Source organism: Pipra filicauda, unplaced genomic scaffold (genome assembly GCF_003945595.2).
Source record: "Pipra filicauda isolate LSUMZ 115617 unplaced genomic scaffold, ASM394559v2 scaffold336_size1087642_pilon, whole genome shotgun sequence".
NCBI lineage: Eukaryota > Metazoa > Chordata > Aves > Passeriformes > Pipridae > Pipra > Pipra filicauda.
Genome location: NW_024104461.1, coordinates 197,358 through 217,503, shown reverse-complemented (window position 1 = coordinate 217,503; position 20,146 = coordinate 197,358). Strand labels below are relative to the sequence as shown.

Below are 20,146 nucleotides of genomic sequence, written 5' to 3'. Positions count from 1 at the left end.
CTCTTAGTCAGGATCCAGCCTGGAAAAGTGAAGGCTCCAGGGTGACCTAATTGTGGCCTGAAGTGGGTCTACAAGAAACATGGAGAGAGACTATTTACTCCTTGATGCTGCAATTGCCTCAGCTTAAATCCTGAGAAGAAATTACATCTTGGAAGTGTACAGTAAAACTACTTTTGGGGGGTATCTTTGTGCAGAAATGCACATATATATTTTAGATGGGATGGAAAAACATTCATTTAGGGTACAGGATTGTTACGGGGCAGCCTGACAAGTCTGACACATGATAGCATCCAGGGCTGCTCTTTATGGAATCTGTGGGAGGGAAAATCCTGGTAAAGCCACAGTAGGTTAAATCAAATGATTTTTTAATAAGTTCTTAAATAAATCAAACTCCACATCTAAAAACACACTTTGCAAGCTTCCTTTTACCCAGGGGGAATGACTGGTAAAAGCTTTGGAGAATCCCTGCAGGTGATTGTGGGATCTGAACAAAAATACCTCAGTACCATGGTAAAACTGCTCGTGGTGCTTGGGGGGGTGGGTTCTGTGGGCCAGCCCCAGCACGAGTGTGGCAGTTTGGTCGAGGCCTTCCTTGGTGAGCAGTTTGTAACCAAGGAAGGGCCCAGATTTACCCAGTATTCCCTACGATTGTTACGTAAGCCAGGCTGGTGAGGAGGGGGCACAGCATGGCCAGGTTTGAAGCTGGCTCCCTGCCAAGTCTCCAAACCATACCAACGAGCCAGCCCTGAGCAGGGGATTTTCATTTCACTCCATCTAGAAACACCATGGCTTATCTGGGGAGGCTTTTTGTCCAGGTTACCCAGCTTACCTGGGCAGGTACAGGCATTTCTCAGCACAACCCTCATGGCAACGACAGCAAGGGAAGCCCTGGCTTGTGAGGGTCATGATTTGGGTCCTGCTCCTCTGCTATTGGAGTAGCTGAAATGAGGGCACAGAGAAGTGTCCCCAAATCCCCTGGGTGGTTGTAGCTCATTGCCAGCACTCAGCTCCATCACTGCTTGCACTCGTAGTGTCATTTATTGTGACCCTGATTTGCTTCCATTTTTCCCACAAAAAGGGACGTTTTGCAATTTCTTGTCTGCACATTGGCTTGAAAGGAGCCAAGTCCAGGGTGGTCTTGGCCTCTCTGGAGCTGCTCCTGTGGTGAACCAGCCCCGGGGCTGCCTCTGGCACTGGAACAGGCCCCAAGGCTGCCAGAGCTCAAGAAGTGTTTGGACAACACTCTCAGACACACGGTGGGATTGTTGGGGTGACTCATGCAGGGACAGGAGCTGCACTCGATGATCCTTGGGGGTCCCTTCGAGCTCAGGATATTCCATGGTTCATTCCTCCTGCAGTTTTCCTGGAGCAGTGTCTGACCAGCCTTGTGACACTTTGTTCCACCTGGTGACACTGAGTCACCTGGTGTCCACGGGCAGAACTGGCTCCCTTCCTTACTGAAGAGTAGCAGCAAAACTGGAGTATTTTGGAGTGTGACATAACTAATATCCATCACAATTTTTTTTATAAGTCCAGGAGACGAAATGTCTCCTGGTTTGTTCTCTCTTCACATTCTCCTCTGTACAGCCCCTGCTATCTAGCCTCTTTTAAACCCATGGAGAGCTGACCTAACTGGTCCTGACCGTAAGAGAAGCAAGCAGCAGAGTCAAACAGAAACCTCTGTTCTCCCAGCAGTCATCCCTCACCTCCCTGCCCTCTCACTCCCCTTCTGTGGAGCACTCACTCTCCACAAAGCACCAGCCAGACTGATGGAAAGGGAATTCAGAAGGACTTGCTGGGTGTCAGTCAACCTTTCCAAAGCAGAAATGTTCCTGAGTGGTGAATTTCAGGGAGACTGCCCCTTGTACGTGGTACAAATATGTTTCCAGGTGCAGAGGGATGAAGATAAAATTTGTTTTAGGGAGGGAAATTTGCCCTTGATTTCTCTTTGCAGGTCAATGAATTGTCTTGGGAACAGCTGGAGCTCAAAGAAGTTTTGTCTGATCTCAGTTTTGATGATGCCACTGAATTAGAGCAGCTCTGCCTTCACATCGTTTCCAAAAGTTTTGCAGTGTTTGATTAGGGATGAAATTTGAACTCCATGAGACGCCACGTGCGTCATAAACAACATTTGCTTTTCTTCCAGATATGTAACAAAGAAAGAAATGAGCAATAAACCTAATGTTGCTAAAATTAAGACCCCAAATATATGCTGGCTTTGGAGAAAAATTGTTTTCCTGTCAACTTATTGAGGTCATCTATATCTGGAACCAGTGGAGCTGCACAAGTATTTAGACAGAATAGCAGGTGTGTGTAGCAATTCCAGAACAACAAAAGGAACGAGCCCTCCCTGCAGGAACCCACATATGGCTCAGAGTCCCTCGAATCCATGGGAAAAAGCTGGAAGTGGAAGGCGTCTTACCAGCAGGAGTAGCTGTGGGACTGACAGTCTTTTGCACAGGCACAGGAAAAGTATTTCTCTAAGTGAAAATTGTTTTAAAGAAATAAGCCTAAGTATTGTAGTAATGTGTTGAGACTTTTGTGCCAAGTGAGCCAGAGGTGTTGAACCCCAACTATAAGTAATTGGAGCATTATCATTATGTAAAACAAAGAATCTTTTTCATTTCAAACATGTTTTTCATTAAAATAAATAAAATTCTGTAGCGTGGTGTGACGAATGAAACTCAGAGGCAGGACAAGCAATGGGAAGGGGCACCAAGCTCACCAAATCATGAGGTTGATGGGTTGGGGGGGGTGTATTTGATAAAAAATCCCTTGGAGCTGGTCCTTCCTCCTTATCTTCGTGCTGTTCAAAAACTGAGTTGTCAGAGTGGGGTTTAACCCACCAGCTCCATCCCAGGGGTTCAGTACTTGCCAGTTCAAACCACAGTCCCGCTGCTGGCACTGGACACCCGAGCACAGCCTCCCTCCCACACACACACGGGAACAGCCACACACACACAGGCGCTTCCCCCGTCTCACAGGACACTCTGGCTGCAGGAAACGGGATGTATTGGGAAAGACAAAACAGATGAACAAAAGGGGCTGTGGGGAGGGGACCCTGCCACACGAGCTGACCCCCTGGACATTGCAGCCCTGGCAAGGCTGCGCGCTCCGGAGCCTGCGCGGCGGCAGCGGCTGCTCAGGACACCTGGGGCTGCCTGGATCACCCCTTCCTGTTCCCTAAGGAGGAGCTTTGGAGGGCCCAGGGCATCCCACCCCCCTGTTCCCAGGTCCCCAGGGAGAAGCTATGGGGGTCGTAATGCATCCCACCTCCCTCTTCCCACCCCCTGTTCCCAGATCCCCAGGGAAAAGCTATGGGGGTCCTAAAGGATCCCACCACCCTCTTCCCACCCCCTTGTTCCCAGGTCCCCAGGGAGAAGCTTGGAGGGTCCCAGGGCATCCCACCCCCTCCCCCATTCCCAGGTGCCCAGGGAGGCTCCTCAGGGTGTCCTGAGCACGGCAGCCGCCTGCAGCATCCTCTCTGCAGAGAGGGCTCACGGAGTCAGCGGCCCAGATTTTGGGGTGCTGGAGGCAGGGCAGCGTCTGGGCAGGAGCATCTTGGGGCCTGGGCAAAGGCAGTTCCTCAAGTTTCATCCACCTGGAATAACAGCAAGGAAATCACATCCATGGAAATAACATTCGAGGAAAGAGTCAAGGAAATAGCAGTAAGGAAATAGGATCTAAGGAAATAACAGCCAAGGAACTGGGTTCCAAGGGAATAGCCAAGGAAATAACAAAAAGGAAGCAGCATCTAAGAAGATAACAGTTAAGGAAATACCACTCAAGCAAAGTCTCAGCAGTTCCTCTGTTGGAACAGGGGTTGGAGCATTGGCATCCCACTTACTTCTCCACCTTCTTGCAGGTGAAGTTCTTCACATTCGGTCTCTTTCTGGGAGGCATCTGTGTTCCCCTGCTGTCTCTCTTTCTGGGATTCTTCCTCCTCTTTATCAAGCTCATCCATGATGTATTGAGCCAGCAGCAAATCACTCTCGCTGAGCTCAGGAAAGCCCTGGGAAGTGCCATGGAAGAGAAGGATTGGGAGAGGTGAGGATGAGCAGGCAGTGCAGACAGACAGGCAGCACTGGCACCTGCTCCCTGCCCTTACCTCTACCTCCTCTAACTTCTTGTACTTGTTCTTCCTCCACTTCTGTCGCAGAATTACAAGGAAACTGAAAACAGGAGAAAAAAACAGGAAAAGAAGCAGGTGGGTTTGGACAGGGAGGGCAGCAGCAGGACCAGCACCTCTCCCTGCTCAGGGGGCCTTTCAGGAGAGCCTCAGGAAGACTGGGAGCCCCAGCAGGGATGGCACTGACTGGCCAAGCTCATCCAAGCCATCCAGGGGCGAGCATCACTGGCACGGAGAAGGGCTGGTTGGGATGTGCTCTGACATGTGTGCCCATCGCTCCCACTCTGGGCTCCTTTGCTGGGTCTCTCCCCAAAGCAACGTGTTTTAAACACAGGCAGGGGAGTCTTTGGCAGCGGCTCCCGCACGGCTGGGGGGCCTGGGGATGAGCTGCTCTTCAGAGTAAAGACTGTTGGTGGCACAGCAGTGGCACGGGCAGGGAGTAATTAATTACCTTCTCCACACAGTGCACAGGCATCGGCAAAACACTGCACAGGGTCGGGAGCAGAGCTGGGGAAGGAGAAAGGGAGACTTGTAACATCAGAGTTTTCTTGTGATACTCTGCAAAACAACAGAGGCCAAAAGGTTCTTCCTCCAACCCAGCCCATTCTATACACGTGCAAGTCTGTGCCAGCAGCCACAATTTTTAAAAGAGTCTGTCCTTCCTTCCCAGTTTCCCTCTTCTCCCTGCCTCTGGAACGTGAATGAACACCCAGAGCTCTCCTAACCCATTGCTGCATGGCTGAAGGCAGGAGAGCAAAGCTTTGCTGGGGAGAGTCAGGAAGGAGGCCAGGACAAGGTTCCCCCAAGCAGGCTGAACCCTGCTGAGCTGGGGGTGTGGATGCTGCCACAAGCTCCAGGGTTGGCCAAACATCTCCTGTGCTACCCGGCACGTGCACGGGGCTCCTCAACTGGGCTCTGCAGCTACAGGGCTTGACTGACAGCTGTGTCTCCAACAAGATACTGGCTTACCTTAAGGACACACACCACTGTCAGAGAAATGACGGCGAGGACAGACAGCAACACCACCAATGTGATTGTGTCATCCACGGGCTCTGGTTTCTCCTGGGACAAAAGGAGACAAGATCAGCAGGGGAGAGAGGGTTGCTCCTTCCATTCCCCATTGCCCTGAAGGACACATCCAGCAGTGCCCAGAAGTTCTCCTACCTCCCCTCTGTGTTCCTTGCCCTCCTCCAAGGCTGTGCGTCTGGAGATGTTCTCATCTATTGGGCACTGGCCCGTGAAAGCAGAGGCTCCCTCGTTCTCTTGTCTCTTGCTGAGCAGACTTAGAAGTAGCTCAGTCTTGGAGACTATCTTGGCACAGGCCAGCTGCAGCCTGGGCAGGTTGCAGTCCGTCCTCAGGGCTTGTTCTACACGGGCAAGGAATATCTGCAGGCCTTCGTCCGGCACCAGGTGATGGTAGCCCGTGATTTCAAAGACATCTCCTGGAATGGGCAAAACGTCTGGGCCCTCAGGGCTACCTGGCTTGTTGAGGGACCTGAACTTTTCCACTTGTTGCTTCCAGGCTGTCTCCCTGGTGTCAGGCAGGAGGGGGAAGTGCCCACCTTGAGAGGAAGGCTCTCCTTCAGCCCTGTCCTCTACCCTGCTGATTGCAGCGGGGCCGTTGTTAACCAGCGGGTCAGACAGAAAATCCAGGTTCCTGTTTAGACCCTGCTGGGCTTTGCTTTCTCTGCCTGTGGGCTCTCCCTGGGCTTTGGCAGGGCCCAACACCTGGTAGAAAAGTGGATTTTGGCCAACCCAATACTGGCTGTTGGTCTTCTTGTGTTCTTTCGTTTTCCAAATGTATTTCCTTATTGGAGATGGAGCTACATCCACATCTTTGTGGTGTCCAGAGACAGAGTCTTCATCAATGGGGTTTAACCCACCAGCTCCATCCCAAGGGTTTAATGCCTGCCAGTTCAAATGGGAGTCCTGCTGCTTTTGCTGGCTGGCCTTCTTGTTGTGCTGTTTCTGAGTCCAACCATAGTTCTGCTTTGAAGATGGGGCTTCCTCCTCCTCTTCTGCCTTGTGCAGATTATTCTTGACCTCAAACATCAGCTCATCAGCAGCTGTTTTGCCTTCCTGCCTGGAGAGGTGCTCAGGGGGATATGAATCTGATCTGGAATCCCTGAGGCTGCTGACATCCCCCTCAGTGCTGCTCAGGGTCAGGGCAACCCCAAGAGTTACAGTTCCATGGTCTCCCAGCGAAGGCTGCTTGGCCCTGAGGTTCAATACTGGGCTGCTCTTTGCTTTTCCGGAGGGCTCCACTTCCATTACTTCTCCCTGTGTCTGTGCCACAGGACCTGTGTGAGCTGGAGAACACCAAGACAGCAGATCAGCAACTCGGCACAAACACAGGGGCAGAGGTTTCCCCCGAGCAGCAGGAGCTCCTCTCTGAGACAAGGGAGTGGGTGAGGGGAGTGGTGGATGTGTTGGGGAGGGGAGGAGACTCCTTAAATCACTCTGATTGTCCCCTCAGGGCAGAACAGGAGATGTTTCTTTTCTGGTGTCTCCCAGGGCTCTGTTTGGATGGGAGGGAAACATCCCAGGGAAATGGGTTTGCTGTCGGAGACTCTCCCACAGCTCAATGTGAGCCAGTGCTGGGTTTCTAAATTCCCCAGAAAGCTTTGAAAGTCCGAGTGAGCCTGGCAAGCAGAATCAAGCCTGGCATGGGGTTGTGGAATTCACGTGGAGCAGGAGCTGCAGGCTGTGCCTGGGCTGGGGCAATGGCTGGGTGGGGTGGTTGGTCACCCCGAGACTCTGCAGGAGCCAGTGAAGAGAGAGAGAGCCCAGACTGAAGATCAGCCCAGAGGCTGCTGAGGCACTAACAGTGTTTGGTGTTCATCTAATGCCCTGCAAAGCACATGGGGGCTCCTGCCCTCTCTCCTGCACATGGGCAGGGAGGTGACACAGAGCCTGCAGAGCCTGTTGAGGGGCATCCACGCTCCTTCTGGGTCTTGGGCTTCCCAGGGTGGGTTTGGGGCAGGTTGGGGCCCACGTCACTGTGCCAGAGCAGCACAAACACTGCTGCACCCTTTGGCCACACGTGTGCTGGGTCTGGGACCCCTCTGGCCCCTGAGCTGTGACTGGCCAAGCTATGGTGGCACTGGAAAGGCTCAGGAGGTTCTCAGGGGAAATTGGGGGTTAGAAGCAGTGGCTGGGAAGGGCACAGGGCAGGCCTGCTTTCCTTGGCCACATGCACAGGGTGGGTTGGAAGCTCCTGTGTTTGTTTAGCCCAGAGAGCTCTTTCTTATCCAGACAGTATTTGACCCACCAGATATGTGGAATGACCAGGAACTTCCCAACCCGTGCTTGTTCCAAGTCTTCTCCAAGGGGAGATCAGGAATTGCCCCAAAACGGGGCCGTGCTGCAGCATCTCCTCAAGCTGGAGGCAACTGGGCACATTTGAGGGCTACCCCAAGCTCAGCAGGACACCTACCAGCACACTGGGCACTGCTGCTGCTGCACAGGTTCTCACAGAGGAACTGGATGGTCCTGCACGGGGTCTCGGTGCTGGCATGCTCCTGGCAGAGGCAGCAGGCCACATCCTTGGGCAGTTTGCTAAAGACAAGAGGTTATTGATTGGAGGAAAACCCAGCGTCCCAATCCATGTCTCTGAGGCCATGGGGGCCAACACACAGATAAGGCCTGGGGGATGTGCTTCCATGTCTGCCACAGCTCTGGAAAAATTCCCTCACGTGAATCCCAAAACACCAAAAACGTGATTTTTCCTTTGAAAGTGGAACTGGTCCCAAAAAAACATTTGAGAGAGAGAAACAGACCCGCCGTGATCTAAACCCCCCTTTGAAATTCTGCCTTGGAGCTGGTGAGGTTGGGAGGTTCCCAGAAGTCAACAGGAACCCTAAAGCTTCCTGGGGTTGTTGTGATTTAGGGAGAGGGATTTGTTTCCCAGGCAGACCCCCTGTCTCAGCACTGAGGCTCTGCTGGTGGCTGGCCCTCAGTCCCACCTACTCACAGGGTTTCCAAGTGCACTGTTGTCTGCAGGAGCAGCAGCAACGTCTGCGGAGTCACTTGAGTTGCACTCAGGTCCCTGCGAGCATTTCAAAGACCACATTCAATTTTCAGGTGACATTCCCACAGCTCTGCTCTGAGAGCAAGCCCAGGCCCCCGAGGAGCGTGGGGGTGCTGGCAGAGGGATCCACTTCTGCCTAATCAAAGACAAGCCATTCAAGACCCGACCGGCCTTCTGCTTTGCCCTGCTCCAAACCATGGCCTGGCAATCAGGAGGGGACCCTGCAGCTCTCGGGGCAGACAGATGCCAACAGAAAGGATTCTCCAGCTCCAAACCCTCCTGCTCTTCCCTGGGGGCAGCTCCAGTCCCTGAAGGAGGCAGGAGCCCCGGACTGCTGCCACCAGTGCTCAGACAGGACTGGAGTATTCCCAGAGCCCTCTGGCCACTCTGTGGCCCCAGACCTGGAAGGTCTCTCGTTTCTGAAAGTTTCTGTCCCAGCTGCTTGGGTGCTTTGCAGCTGGGGACACACCACAACTGATTGGACTTGTTCTGCCAGTGCCGGGGACAGTTGTGCCTCCAGCACAAAGAGGCTGGGAGAAGAGGGAACTTTGCTCCTGGATCTCTGCTTCCAGAGAACAGGCTACTGGAGAGACACAAAGATCTCTGTTGATCTGCTCCAGAGGAGTCAATACTTACAGATAGTTGACTGAAGGCAGCTTGAAGAATGCTGTGTCAGCAATCACGGTCAGGGGGTTGTGGCTTAGGAGCCTGAAAAAGCAGCAGAGAGCTGTGAGGGGTGATGGGAAGGACGTGAGCTCTGTGGGTCAGGGCAGGTGGGGATGGCCTGGCTGGTTCAAGGAAGCCCTGGAGAAGAGAAGCAGGTCGAGGGAAAGGGGCTTTCCGGCTGCAGACTCCTGGTGCTCCCTGGCTGACATCCACAGTGGGATTCAGTACTTTACACAGGGCAGAGCAGCTCTGCCCCAGTGTCCCTGCGGGGTCTGGCTCTGATGGGCCTTTGGACCTTGTCCCACTTACAGCTCCTCTAGAAACTGCATCCCGTGCCATGCCTGGAAAGTGCTGCTGTGGATCTGTGTGAGGCCATTCCCACTGAGGTTTCTGGGGAAAGAGAAGATGACAGAAATCAATCGGGTCTGTCCTACAGGATGCTGGGGCAAAGGAGGATCCCTTTGGAGGAAATGTGCTTTTACCAGGGGACATGTAGTGACTGTGCTGAAAACAGGAGCATTTTCTAACACAGAAAGGGTTCTAAACAGAAAGATTTCACTAAAGACACCACAAAGAAACTTCCTGACTCACAGAAGCCTCAGGAAAGGCAGTGGCTCAAAAGCACCTTCCTCAATCAACAGGATCCTATTGCCAGACAAGTCCCTGTTGCAATGAGAAGACAAAATGTTCACTCCATGGGCACTGTCCTTTTGACTTGCATTTGCAGGCTGGAAGCCGGGAGGACAAAGGCCACTTGCCCAGGGCTGGGCTGAGCAGCAGGGCCCCAAGGGAGGGGGAGGCAGTAGCCCGGCATGGTGGGCAGGGGCCAGTGCTTACAGGTGCTTCAGCAGGAACAGCCCCTCCAGGGAATGGCTCTTCACTGCCTGCAGCTCATTGTCCCTGAGGACTCTGCAATGACACAAACGGACAATGGTAGAGCAGCCGCTCCACCGCAGGCAATGGCATGTTCCTGGGAAAATACCCTGCGGCAGCTTTCCTGAAGCAACTCTTGGGGTCCCTGCAGGGATGGTCCCCACTCATGGCCAGCAGGCCCTTGCTCCTGGCTGGCTGGAGCTGAGCGGAGCCTGATCCCTGGGCAAACAGCCACGGGGACGGTCCCGTGCCTGGCACACAGCTCACGGCATTTCTTGGCATCCTGGGAAGGCCTGGGGAGTCACAGCCCTCCGTGCGGAGCAGCCCAACTTTGACTTCACTTGGGAAGGAGTTCTGTGGTGCTGCTGCTCCAAAACCAGACCAAAGGATGGAAAACACCCCAACTGCGGGCATTTGAAATGCTGCCAGGCACTTACAGAGTCTCAGTCCAGGGGTATTCCTTCCATGTTTGTTCATCCAAAGTAGCAATCGAGTTGCCAGTGAAATCTCTGCAAAGGAACAACAGACCCCTGAGGAAAAGCCCTTCCCCTGCCCATTTGGCTGCTGAGCTGGAAGTGGGATTTCCCTGGAGAAGGCACGGCTTGGCCAGCCTGGCTTCACCCTCCCAGTGCAGCACAACCCCCCAAAGGCACCGTGTCTCCTGGCAGTGACTCTGCCGGCTGTCCCGGCTGGGCTTTCCAGCACTAAGAAGGCGAGCAGGGGAAGCTGGAGGGGGGGTGTGGGGCAGGCAGGACTCACAGGACGGTGAGGGCCCGTCGGCGGGTGGCCGGGGGCACGGTGGCCAGGCCGGCGTGGCGGCAGTCCAGCAGTCCACGCCTCTGGCAGCGGCAGGGGTGCGGGCACAGCTCCTTGGACTCTCCTGGGCAGGGAGTCACTGCCAGCAGCAGGGCCAGCAGGAGCAGAGCACACACGACACGTGTCAGCAAGTCCATGGCGAACCACGACTGGCTGGAGTCGGCTGGGATGCAGAAAGAAGGGCTTGCCTTGGTGGTGTTCGTGTCACAGTGGGGATGCTGATGTCACAGTGGGGATGCTCTTGTCACAGTGGGGATGCTGATGTCACAGTGGGGATGCTCTTGTCACAGTGGGGATGCTGATGTCACAGTGGTGGTGCTGCATCAGAGCTCACAGCTCGACTGGAGTTCAGGCGAGCCTGTCACCAAATGACTCTGCCACAGAGCCATAAACCCATGGAATCCTGGAATGGATTGGCTTGGAAGGGGCCTTAAGGCTCATCCAGTCCCCCCTGCCCCTTCCATGGGCAGAGGCACTTTTCACTAGAGCACTTTGCTCCAAGTCCTGTCCAGTCTAGCCTTGAACACTTCAGGGACAGGATGGGGGAGCCACAGCTTCTCTGGGCAATCTGTGCTGGTGCCTCAGCACTCTCACAGGGAAGAATTCTCCCCCAATACACGATCTAACCCTGTTCTCAGTCAGTGTGAAGCCATTCTCATTTGGATTGGGTTTGCGTGGCCAGGTTTTGGTAGCGGAGGAGAGGCTACAGGGGTGGCTTCTGTGAGAAGCTGCAGGAAGCTTCCCCCATGTCCAGCTGATCCAATGCCAGCCAGCTCCAGGGCGGACATGCCTCTGGCCAAGGCTGAGCCAATCTGAAATGGAGGTAATGCCTCTGGGATAACATCCTTAAGAAGGGAAAAAAAGTTATTGCACAGATGTAATTGCAGCCAGAGTCAAGTGAGAATCTGTGAGGGGAACAGCTCTGCAGACCCCAAGGTCAGAGGAGAAGCAGGGGCAGGAGGTGCTCCGGGCTCTGGAGCTGAGATTCCCCTGCAGCCCATAGTGAAGACCCTGCTGAGGCAGCTGTGCCCCTGCAGCCCAGGGAGGACCGTGGGGGTGCAGAGATCCACCTGCAGCCTGTGGAGGAGCCCACGCTGCAGCAGGTGGATGCCTGAAGGAGGCTGTGAACTGTGGGAAGCCTGTGCTGGAGCAGGGAAAGGACTCTGGCTCCTGTCCCTGAGCAGTGGCCGAACAAGGTGGGATGAACTGACCGTGTCCCCCATTCCCGTCTCTCTGCGCCGCTGGCGCGGAGGAGGCAGAGCCCGGGAGGGAGGGAGCGGTGATGGAAGGTGTTTTTAAGATTTATTTTACTCCTCATTATGCCCCTCTGATTTTGTTGGCAATACATTGAATTACTATCCCCAAGCTGAGCCTGTTTTGCCCATGACGGCAATCGCTGAGTGATCTCTCCCTGTCCTCAACTCAGGAACCTTTCCCTGTATTTTCTCTGCCCTGTCCAGTTGCGCAGGGTGGTGACAGAGGGGCTTTGGAGGGCACCCGCCATCGAGCCGGGGTTAACCCACCACACGAGTGCTCTGGGAGACCGAGGGGAGCTTTGGAAAACCGGGGAAAGCTCGACATTCCCGCCAGGAGAGGCTGAGGGAGCCGCAGCCCCGCAGGGCGGGAAGCGTTGGGACCATGAGAGGCGGCAGCTCCACCTGAGCGCGGCGGCCCCGGGAGGGACCCCCGTCCCAAAGAAGCCCAGGGGAGCTTTGGGAACGGCGGCCAAAGCCCCAAAGCCCCCCAGCAGCGCCAGCAGAGGCGCCGCGGCCTCGGCAGGGAAGCGCCGCAGCTGCGCCTCAGAGGCAGCTCCGCCTCAGCGCGGCGGCCCCGGGAGCCGCCCCCCCCCGCCCTCAGCACAAAAGCGCGGGCAACCGGGTCGGGCCGGGCCGGCTCGGGCAGCGCTTGGGCACGGCGGGCTCCAGGCCCAGGGTCACAGCACCACGGACGGGGGAAAACGCCGCCAACACCATCCAGGCCAACCTGGGACCGGCCAACACCTTGTCAGCTACACCGGAGCCCTGAGTGCCACCTCCAGGCCTTTCTTGAACACCCCGGCAATGGGGACTCCACCACTCCTGGGCAGCCCATGCCAAGGACTGACCACCCTCGCCATGCAGAAATTCCTCCTCAGGTCTCTGTTTCCTCTCTCACACACCCTGACAACTATGCGACGGCTATTCAGAGCCACATTGAACAAAGCTGTCTCACAAGGTTGTGCCTTAACCCTCTCTGAGATGATGGCCATGCTCGATGACACCAGCCCCTCAGGCAGGGTCAGTGTCCAGCTGGTGTCAGAAATCCTCTCACCTCGGAAGCCCTTTTTGCCCTGCAGCAGCTTGGGAGTCACAAAGTCCTCCAGAGCTGCAGGGAGGGACGAGGCTGCCTGGAGGAATGAGACAGGAGGCACTGAGCAGCAGAAAATGCCCTCACCCAAACACGTTCCAGGTGGCACTCTTGAACATTTCCCTCCTGTGCCAGGGTTGCCTAAAAGCAGCACATCAAAGAAACTTCTAAGACTCAATTTGTGAGTTGTAGTAATCAGGCAGTCTTTAATCGGCTCTGAGATGCATCGCTCATCATTTTGCCAAAATGCACCTGCTTAAAAAGGAACTGGGTGTTGCCTGGCTGGGGGCCTCAGTTCCCCTCCTCATTGTTTCCTTCAATCACTCGGCTCAGCTAAAGGGAGTTTCTGTCTTGTACATACTCTCAGTTCTTATACATTTCTGAATTCCAATGTCGCATGGGGTTCCCAGGGCCACCAGGAGCTCCCACTCTGTTCCACGGCTCTGTTCAGCTCCCTGGGCTTTCACAGAGCCCAACACCTCATTGAAAACCTGTTTATGTCCAACCCAATCCTGGCTGCCTCTCTCCTTGTGCTCCTTGTTTGTGCTTGAGCTTCAGGACCAACCACAACCTTGTCAGCTACAACGGAGCACTGAGTGCCACGTCCAGGCCTTCTCTGACCACCTCCAGGGATGGGGACTCCCACTCCCTGGGCAGCCCATGCCAATGCCTGAACAGCCCTTCCATGCAGAAATTCCTCCTGATGTCTGGGTCACCTCCTTGAAAGGCTTTTCTCCGTCACTTGACTTCTTCCTAATGTGTCTTCTTCCAGAATGCTTTTTCCTCGGCAACAAGGACATCCCTGATGTATTGAAGGAACAGCAACTCGGCTTCGCTGAGCTTGGGCACACCCTGGAAAGTTCCCGGAGCTCTCCTAATCCCATTGCTGCATGGCTGAAGGCAGGAGAGCAAAGCTTTGCTGGGGAGAGTCGGGAAGGAGGCCAGGACAAGGTTCCCCCAAGCAGGCTGAACCCTGCTGAGCTGGGGGTGTGGATGCTGCCACAAGCTCCAGGGTTGGCCAAACATCTCCTGTGCTACCCGGCACGTGCACGGGGCTCCTCAACTGGGCTCTGCAGCTACAGGGCTTGACTGACAGCTGTGTCTCCAACAAGATACTGGCTTACAGTAAGGACACACGTCAGCGTCAGAGAAATGACAGCGAGGACAGACAGCAACACCACCAGTGTGATTGTGTCATCCAAGGTCTCTGGTTTCTCCTGCGACAAAAGGAGACAAGATCAGCAGGGGAGAGAGGGTTGCTCCTTCCATTCCCCATTGCCCTGAAGGACACATCCAGCAGTGCCCAGCAGCTCTCCTACCTGCCCTGTGTGTTCCTTGCCCTCCTCCAAGGCTGTGTGTCTGGAGATGTTCTCTTGTAGAAGACATTGGCCCCTGAAACCAGAGGCTCCCTCATTCTCTTGCCTCTTGCTAAGCAGCAAGACTTAGAAGCGGGTCAGTCTTGGAGACCATCTTGTGCTGAGGAGTGTGACTGGGAACGTTTTAAAGCCTGGAGAGAAATTTATGGCGCATGACAGGACTCTATCTTATGGACTTGCTTGTTTATAGCCAGTTTTAAACATTGTTTGGTGTGTTTTCCTCATATGATTGTATTAACCCCATTTTCCTGGATAGCCCGGGGCATGGCCAGGCTTGCCCAGAGCTGTTTTCCCGCCATAAGTTGTTCGCTCCCTCATTTTCCCGCTCATCCCGCACTGATTGGCTGAGCAGTGCTGCAGTGCGGGTGAGTCCCCATTGGGCCCTAATGCCCGACCCCTCCCACGCTCCTCCTCCCTTCCTGAGTTCTCCTGTCCTGTTATGCCCTGGGATGTCAATCTCATGCTCCTCCCCTGTTACCAAGCCCTTCTGACCCAGACCCTATGTAAGTCCCTGCTCTGCCGCAATAAATTGCCATTGCACCCCAACCTTCTGCCTTGTTGGGCTCATTTGTGCAGTGTTGCGGTCCCATTCCCTCACCCACGGGACCGTTGTCTGGCACCAGGTGATGATGGACCACGATTTCAAAGACCTCTCCTGGAACCAGCAAAACGTCTGGGCCCTCAGGGCTACCTGGCTTATTGAGGAGCCTGGACCCTTCCTCTTGTTGCTTCCAGGCTGTCTCCCTGGCGTCAGGGATGAGAGGGAAGTGCCCACCTCGAGAGGAAGGCTCTCCTTCAGCCCTGTCCTCTACCCTGCTGATTGCAGCGGGGCCGTTGTTATTGCAGCAGGGCCGTGTCTATTCACGGGACCTGTCGCCGGCACAGACCGAGGGGAGCCCCAGCCCCGCCGCTCCGCCGGCCCAGCGCGGGGAGCCTTGAGCCCCTGACGAGCGGCAGCTCCACCTGAGCGCGGCGGCCCCGGGAGGGACCCCCGTCCCAAAGAAGCCGAGGGGAGCTTTGGGAACGGCGGCCAAAGCCCAGAAGCCCCCCAGCAGCGCCAGCAGAGGCGCCGCGGCCTCGGCAGGGAAGCGCCGCAGCTGCGCCTCAGAGGCAGCTCCGCCTCAGCGCGGCGGCCCCGGGAGCCGCCCCCCCCCGCCCTCAGCACAAAAGCGCGGGCAACCGGGTCGGGCCGGGCCGGCTCGGGCAGCGCTTGGGCACGGCGGGCTCCAGGCCCAGGGGCACAGCACCACGGACGGGGGAAAACGCCGCCAACACCATCCAGGCCAACCTGGGACCGGCCAACACCTTGTCAGCTACACCGGAGCCCTGACTGCCACCTCCAGGCCTTTCTTGAACACCCCGGCAATGGGGACTCCACCACTCCCTGGGCAGCCCATGCCAAGGACTGACCACCCTCGCCATGCAGAAATTCCTCCTCACGTCTCTGTTTCCTCTCTCACACACCCTGACAACTATGGGAAGGCTATTCAGAGCCACATTGAACAAAGCTGTCTCACAAGGTTGTGCCTTAACCCTCTCTGAGATGATGGCCATGCTCGATGACACCGGCCCCTCAGGCAGGCTCAGTGTCCAGCTGGTGTCAGAAATCCTCTCACCTCGGAAGCCCTTTTTGCCCTGCAGCAGCTCGGGAGTCACAAAGTCCTCCAGAGCTGCAGGGAGGGACGAGGCTGCCTGGAGGAATGAGACAGGAGCCACTGAGTGGTGGGAAATACCATTGCCCATAAACTTCCCAATTGTGGCTCCTGAACATTTCCCTCCTCTCCCAGGGGTTCCCTGGTCCACCAAGAGCTCCGTCTCCGTTTCCACCGCTCAGTTCAGCTCCCAAGGGTGTGCAGGGGCATCAGGAGTGAAAAGTCTCCAACCGTCAGCCTGGGAGCCAGGCGGGTGTGAGGGAGCAGGGCAAAGGGATGCCAGGAATGGAAACAAGTCCCTGCTTGGGGCAGCAGCAAATCCCCTTCCAGCAGGTCTCACCTTCCCAGGAGGTGGATTTGCACCTTGAGGGCTGGGACAGTGATGCTGTGGATGAAGGTCTGTCCAGTCTGAGGAGTTCCCCAGGGTGAGTCAATCCACCCACGCTGGTTGAGAGGGTCCCCTGGGACGCTGCCCTGAGGGCCAAAGGAGTCCAGGAAGACTGGACATTCTCCAAGAAGGAAACCTTAGGGCACAGACAGGAACAGGTTGTGCCCATGTGCCAGAGGACAAGCTGGCAGGGAAGCACAGCAGCTGAGGAGGGAGCTTTGGCTGGGACTTGAGGGAAAACACAGACATCAACAGAGGAGAAATAGGGGAATCTCTATTTTTTATTGGATGCAGGGGGAAACATTGGCACAGAGGATGAAGAAGAGACTGAGGGCTTGATGCCTCCTTTGGGGTGCCCACAGCCTCCTCTGTGGGGAGGGATAAGTGCGCCGGCTCTGGGGGTGCACTGCAGTGACTGGGCACAGGCACCTCGTCCTGGGCTGCCGGCACTGCCCCACTGTGGCTGCTTCCCTGGGCTGCTTTGGGCTTCCCTCTGCAGCAAGAGCAAGGAAATAACAGTCAAGGAAATAGCATCCAAGGAAAGCCTGGGCAGTTCCTGGACTGGAACAGGAGTTAGAGAACAAGCACTGCCATTGCTCTTCCTTCCTCCTCACCTCCTTGAAAGTCCCTCACGGGCCTTCTTTATGTTGTATCGCTTTCCGGAATGCTTTTTCCTTGGCATCAAGGACATCCATGATGTATTGAACAAAGAGCAACTCAGCTTGGCTGAGCTTGGGCATTGTCTGGAAAGTGCCATGAAGAGGAATGACTGGGAGAGGTGAGGATGAGCAGGCAGTGTGGGCAGAGGGGCAGCACTGGAATGTGCTCCCTGCCCTTCCCTGCTCTACAGCCTCTCCCTCGCTGTACTCCTTCTTCCTCCCTCTCCACTGAAGTTTCTCAAGGAACCTGAAGAAATCCAAAGGGAAAATAAGGATCAAAAGTGAAGGCAGCTGTTGATGGTGGTTGAGGGCAGAAAGGCTCTGTGTGCCCTGCCCTGTCGGGGAAGCAGCCACTGGAGGAGTCGGGAAGTGACATTTCCAGCAGGGCAAACCATTGGAGTTTGCAAGGCAGACGGGGGAAAAAAAGGCTTTTGGGCATCATCTCCACAGAATTCCCTGCTCCCAGTCCATGAACAGGGAGGTTTGGCCAGGGAGGGCAGCAGCAGTGCCAGCACCTCTCCCTGCTTCTGGCAGGTGTTTCAGCAGAGCCTGAGGAATTTGGGGAGCCCCAGAAGGGACAGCGCTGGCTGGCGTGGCTGGGAATGAGCCCTGGGTGGGAAAGGCATCTGGAAAGGATGGGAGCAAGTTCTTTAAGAGCCTCTCTGGGGAGGAGGGCAGGGAGAAATAGGGCAGAGCCGTCCCCAGAGGAGAGTCTTGCTGGGAACTGGAGCAGAGAGGGATTTCCTTGTGGTGGCAGCAATGGGGGACCCCCCCGAGCCCGACCCCACCCCATCAGCGGTGCAGAGAAGGGCTGGTTGGGATGTGCTCTGACATGTGTGCCCATCGCTCCCACTCTGGGCTCCTTTGCTGGGTCTCTCCCAAAAGCAACGTGTTTTAAACACAGGCAGGGGAGTCTTTGGCAGCGGCTCCCGCACGGCTGGGGGGCCTGGGGATGAGTTGCTCTTCAGAGGAAAGACTGTTGGTGGCACAGCAGTGGCAGGGGCAGGGAGTAATTACCTTCTCAGCAATGATTTCCTACGGCATCGGGGTTGGGAAGCACAACTGGGGAAGGAGAAAGGGAGACATGTAACACCAGAGTTTTCTTGCCATACTTTGCAAAACAAGAGAGAGCAAAAGCTCTCCTAACGCCATTGCTGCATGGCTGAAGGCAGGAGAGCAAAGCAAAACTGGGGGGAGTAGGGAAGGAGGCCAGGACAAGGTTCCCCCAAGCAGGCTGAACCCTGCTGAGCTGGGGGTGTGGATGCTGCCACAAGCTCCAGGGTTGGCCAAACATCTCCTGTGCTACCCGGCACGTGCACGGGGCTCCTCAACTGGGCTCTGCAGCTGCAGGGCTTGACTGACAGCTGTCTGTCAAAGGAGTTATTAGCTTACATGGAGGACACACTTGAGCATCACAAAAACAGTGGTGACGGCAGACAGGAGTACCACAAACGATATTTCTTTGTCCCTGGGCTGTCGTTTCTGGAGGGAGGAAAGGAGACAAGATCAGCAGGGGAGAGAGGGTTGCTCCTTCCATTCCCCAGTGCCCTGAAGGACACATCCAGCAGTGCCCAGCAGCTCTCCTACCTGCCCTGTGTGTTCCTTGCCCTCCTCCAAGGCTGTGTGTCTGGAGATGTTCTTTTCCACAGGACACTGTCTCGTGAAAGCAGAGGCTCCCTCGCTCTCTTGTCTCTTGCTGAGGAGATTTAGAAGCAGCCCAGTCTTGGAGACCATCTTGGCACAGGCCAGCTGCAGCCCGGGCAGGCTGCAGTCCGTCCTCAGGGCTCGCTCCATGTGGGCCACGAACACCCGCAGGCCTTGGTCCGGCACCAGCAAGCGCAGGGAACGATCGACCGTGGTTTCAAAGTCCTCTCCTGGAACGGGCAAAACGTCTGGGCCCTCAGGGCTACCTGGCTTGTTGAGGAGCCTGGACCCTTCCTCTTCTTGCTTCCAGGCTGTCTCCCTGGTGTCAGGCAGGAGGGGGAAGTGCCCACCCCGAGAGGAAGGCTCTCCTTCAGCCCTGTCCTCTACCCTGCTGATTGCAGCGGGGCCGTTGTTAACCAGCGGGTCAGACAGAAAATCCAGGTTCCTGTTTAGACCCTGCTGGGCTTTGCTTGCTCTGCCTGTGGGCTCTCCCTGGGCTTTGGCAGGGCCCAATGCCTGGTAGAAAAGCAGATTTTGGCCAACCCAGGATTGGTTGCCTCTCTTCTTGTGCTCTTTGTTTGTCCACATGTAGTTCTGCCTTGGAGATGGAGCTACCTCCACACCCTTGTGCTATCCAAAGACAGAGTCTTCATCGGTGGGGTTTAACCCACCAGCTCCATCCCAGGGGTTCAGTACTTGCCAGTTCAAACCACAGTCCCGCTGCTGGCACTGGACACCCGAGCACAGCCTCCCTCCCACACACACACGGGAACAGCCACACACACACAGGCGCTTCCCCCGTCTCACAGGACACTCTGGCTGCAGAAAACGGGATGTATTGGGAAAGCATTCCCAACCGGGAAAGACAAAACAGTTGGACAAAAGGGGCTGCGGGGAGGGGACCCTGCCACACGAGCTGACCCCCTGGACATTGCAGCCCTGGCAAGGCTGCGCGCTCCGGAGCCTGCGCGGCGGCAGCGGCTGCTCAGGACACCTGGGGCTGCCTGGATCACCCCTTCCTATTCCCTAAGGAGAAGCTTTGGAGGGCCCAGGGCATCCCACCCCCCTGTTCCCAGGTCCCCAGGGAGAAGCTATGGGGGTCCTAATGCATCCTGTCTCCCTCTTCTCACCCCCCTGTCCCCAGGACCCAGGAAGAAGCTGTGGAGGTTCTAAAGTGTGGGAATTTAAAAAATGGTAACTCCCAAGGGGGTGGTGTCCCTTGGGGTTGAACCAGTCAGCGCTCTTGCAAAATATAAACATTTCACAAGCAGATCGGACTTTTATTGGAAGGTGAAGAGAGTGATCCATTGTAAATACTGATTTATCATTGGAGAGATAGTTAAGGTTATGTATATGATGTATTATAATATATATTTGTGTACTCATTGTAATATAATCCCCTTCCCCCCATATTGTCTTGTGTTTGGAAAACCCATCTCACACTGGGCTGAGATGTGGGAGGGGGGCTTGGACTCGGGAATTGCATTTTGGGGCTCTCAAACCAGGACATAAAGGCATCCCACCCCCCTGTTCCCAGGGAGAAGCTATGGGGGTCCTAAAGGCATCC

The 20,146-nt window shown here is 55.6% G+C and overlaps 3 protein-coding genes across 3 annotated transcripts; all 3 read right to left on the bottom strand.

Moving 5' to 3' along the window:
• Window positions 1-3,276: 3,276 nt before the first annotated feature.
• LOC113994725 lies at window positions 3,277-8,858 on the bottom strand. The gene is made up of 9 exons (XM_027734091.2): window positions 8,796-8,858; window positions 8,103-8,177; window positions 7,566-7,687; window positions 5,294-6,438; window positions 5,099-5,191; window positions 4,581-4,636; window positions 4,109-4,172; window positions 3,844-4,012; window positions 3,277-3,601 (listed from the first exon to the last, which is right to left on the bottom strand). Exons 4-9 carry the CDS (start codon window positions 6,398-6,400, stop codon window positions 3,594-3,596), a joined length of 1,497 nt encoding a protein of 498 aa, XP_027589892.2. The 5' UTR covers window positions 6,401-6,438; window positions 7,566-7,687; window positions 8,103-8,177; window positions 8,796-8,858; the 3' UTR covers window positions 3,277-3,593.
• A 44-nt stretch (window positions 8,859-8,902) lies between these two features.
• Window positions 8,903-11,031, bottom strand: LOC120323753 (leucine-rich repeat-containing protein 37B-like). Its single transcript, XM_039384033.1, has 6 exons — window positions 10,458-11,031; window positions 10,136-10,207; window positions 9,663-9,734; window positions 9,417-9,488; window positions 9,135-9,215; window positions 8,903-8,963 (listed from the first exon to the last, which is right to left on the bottom strand). The coding sequence occupies exons 1-6, from the start codon at window positions 10,649-10,651 to the stop codon at window positions 8,924-8,926; spliced, it is 531 nt and encodes a 176-aa protein (XP_039239967.1). The 5' UTR covers window positions 10,652-11,031; the 3' UTR covers window positions 8,903-8,923.
• A 7,117-nt stretch (window positions 11,032-18,148) lies between these two features.
• LOC113994726 (leucine-rich repeat-containing protein 37A3-like) lies at window positions 18,149-19,167 on the bottom strand. The gene is made up of 2 exons (XM_027734093.2): window positions 18,523-19,167; window positions 18,149-18,417 (listed from the first exon to the last, which is right to left on the bottom strand). Exons 1-2 carry the CDS (start codon window positions 19,165-19,167, stop codon window positions 18,319-18,321), a joined length of 744 nt encoding a protein of 247 aa, XP_027589894.2. The 3' UTR covers window positions 18,149-18,318.
• Between the last annotated feature and the right edge of the window lie 979 nt (window positions 19,168-20,146).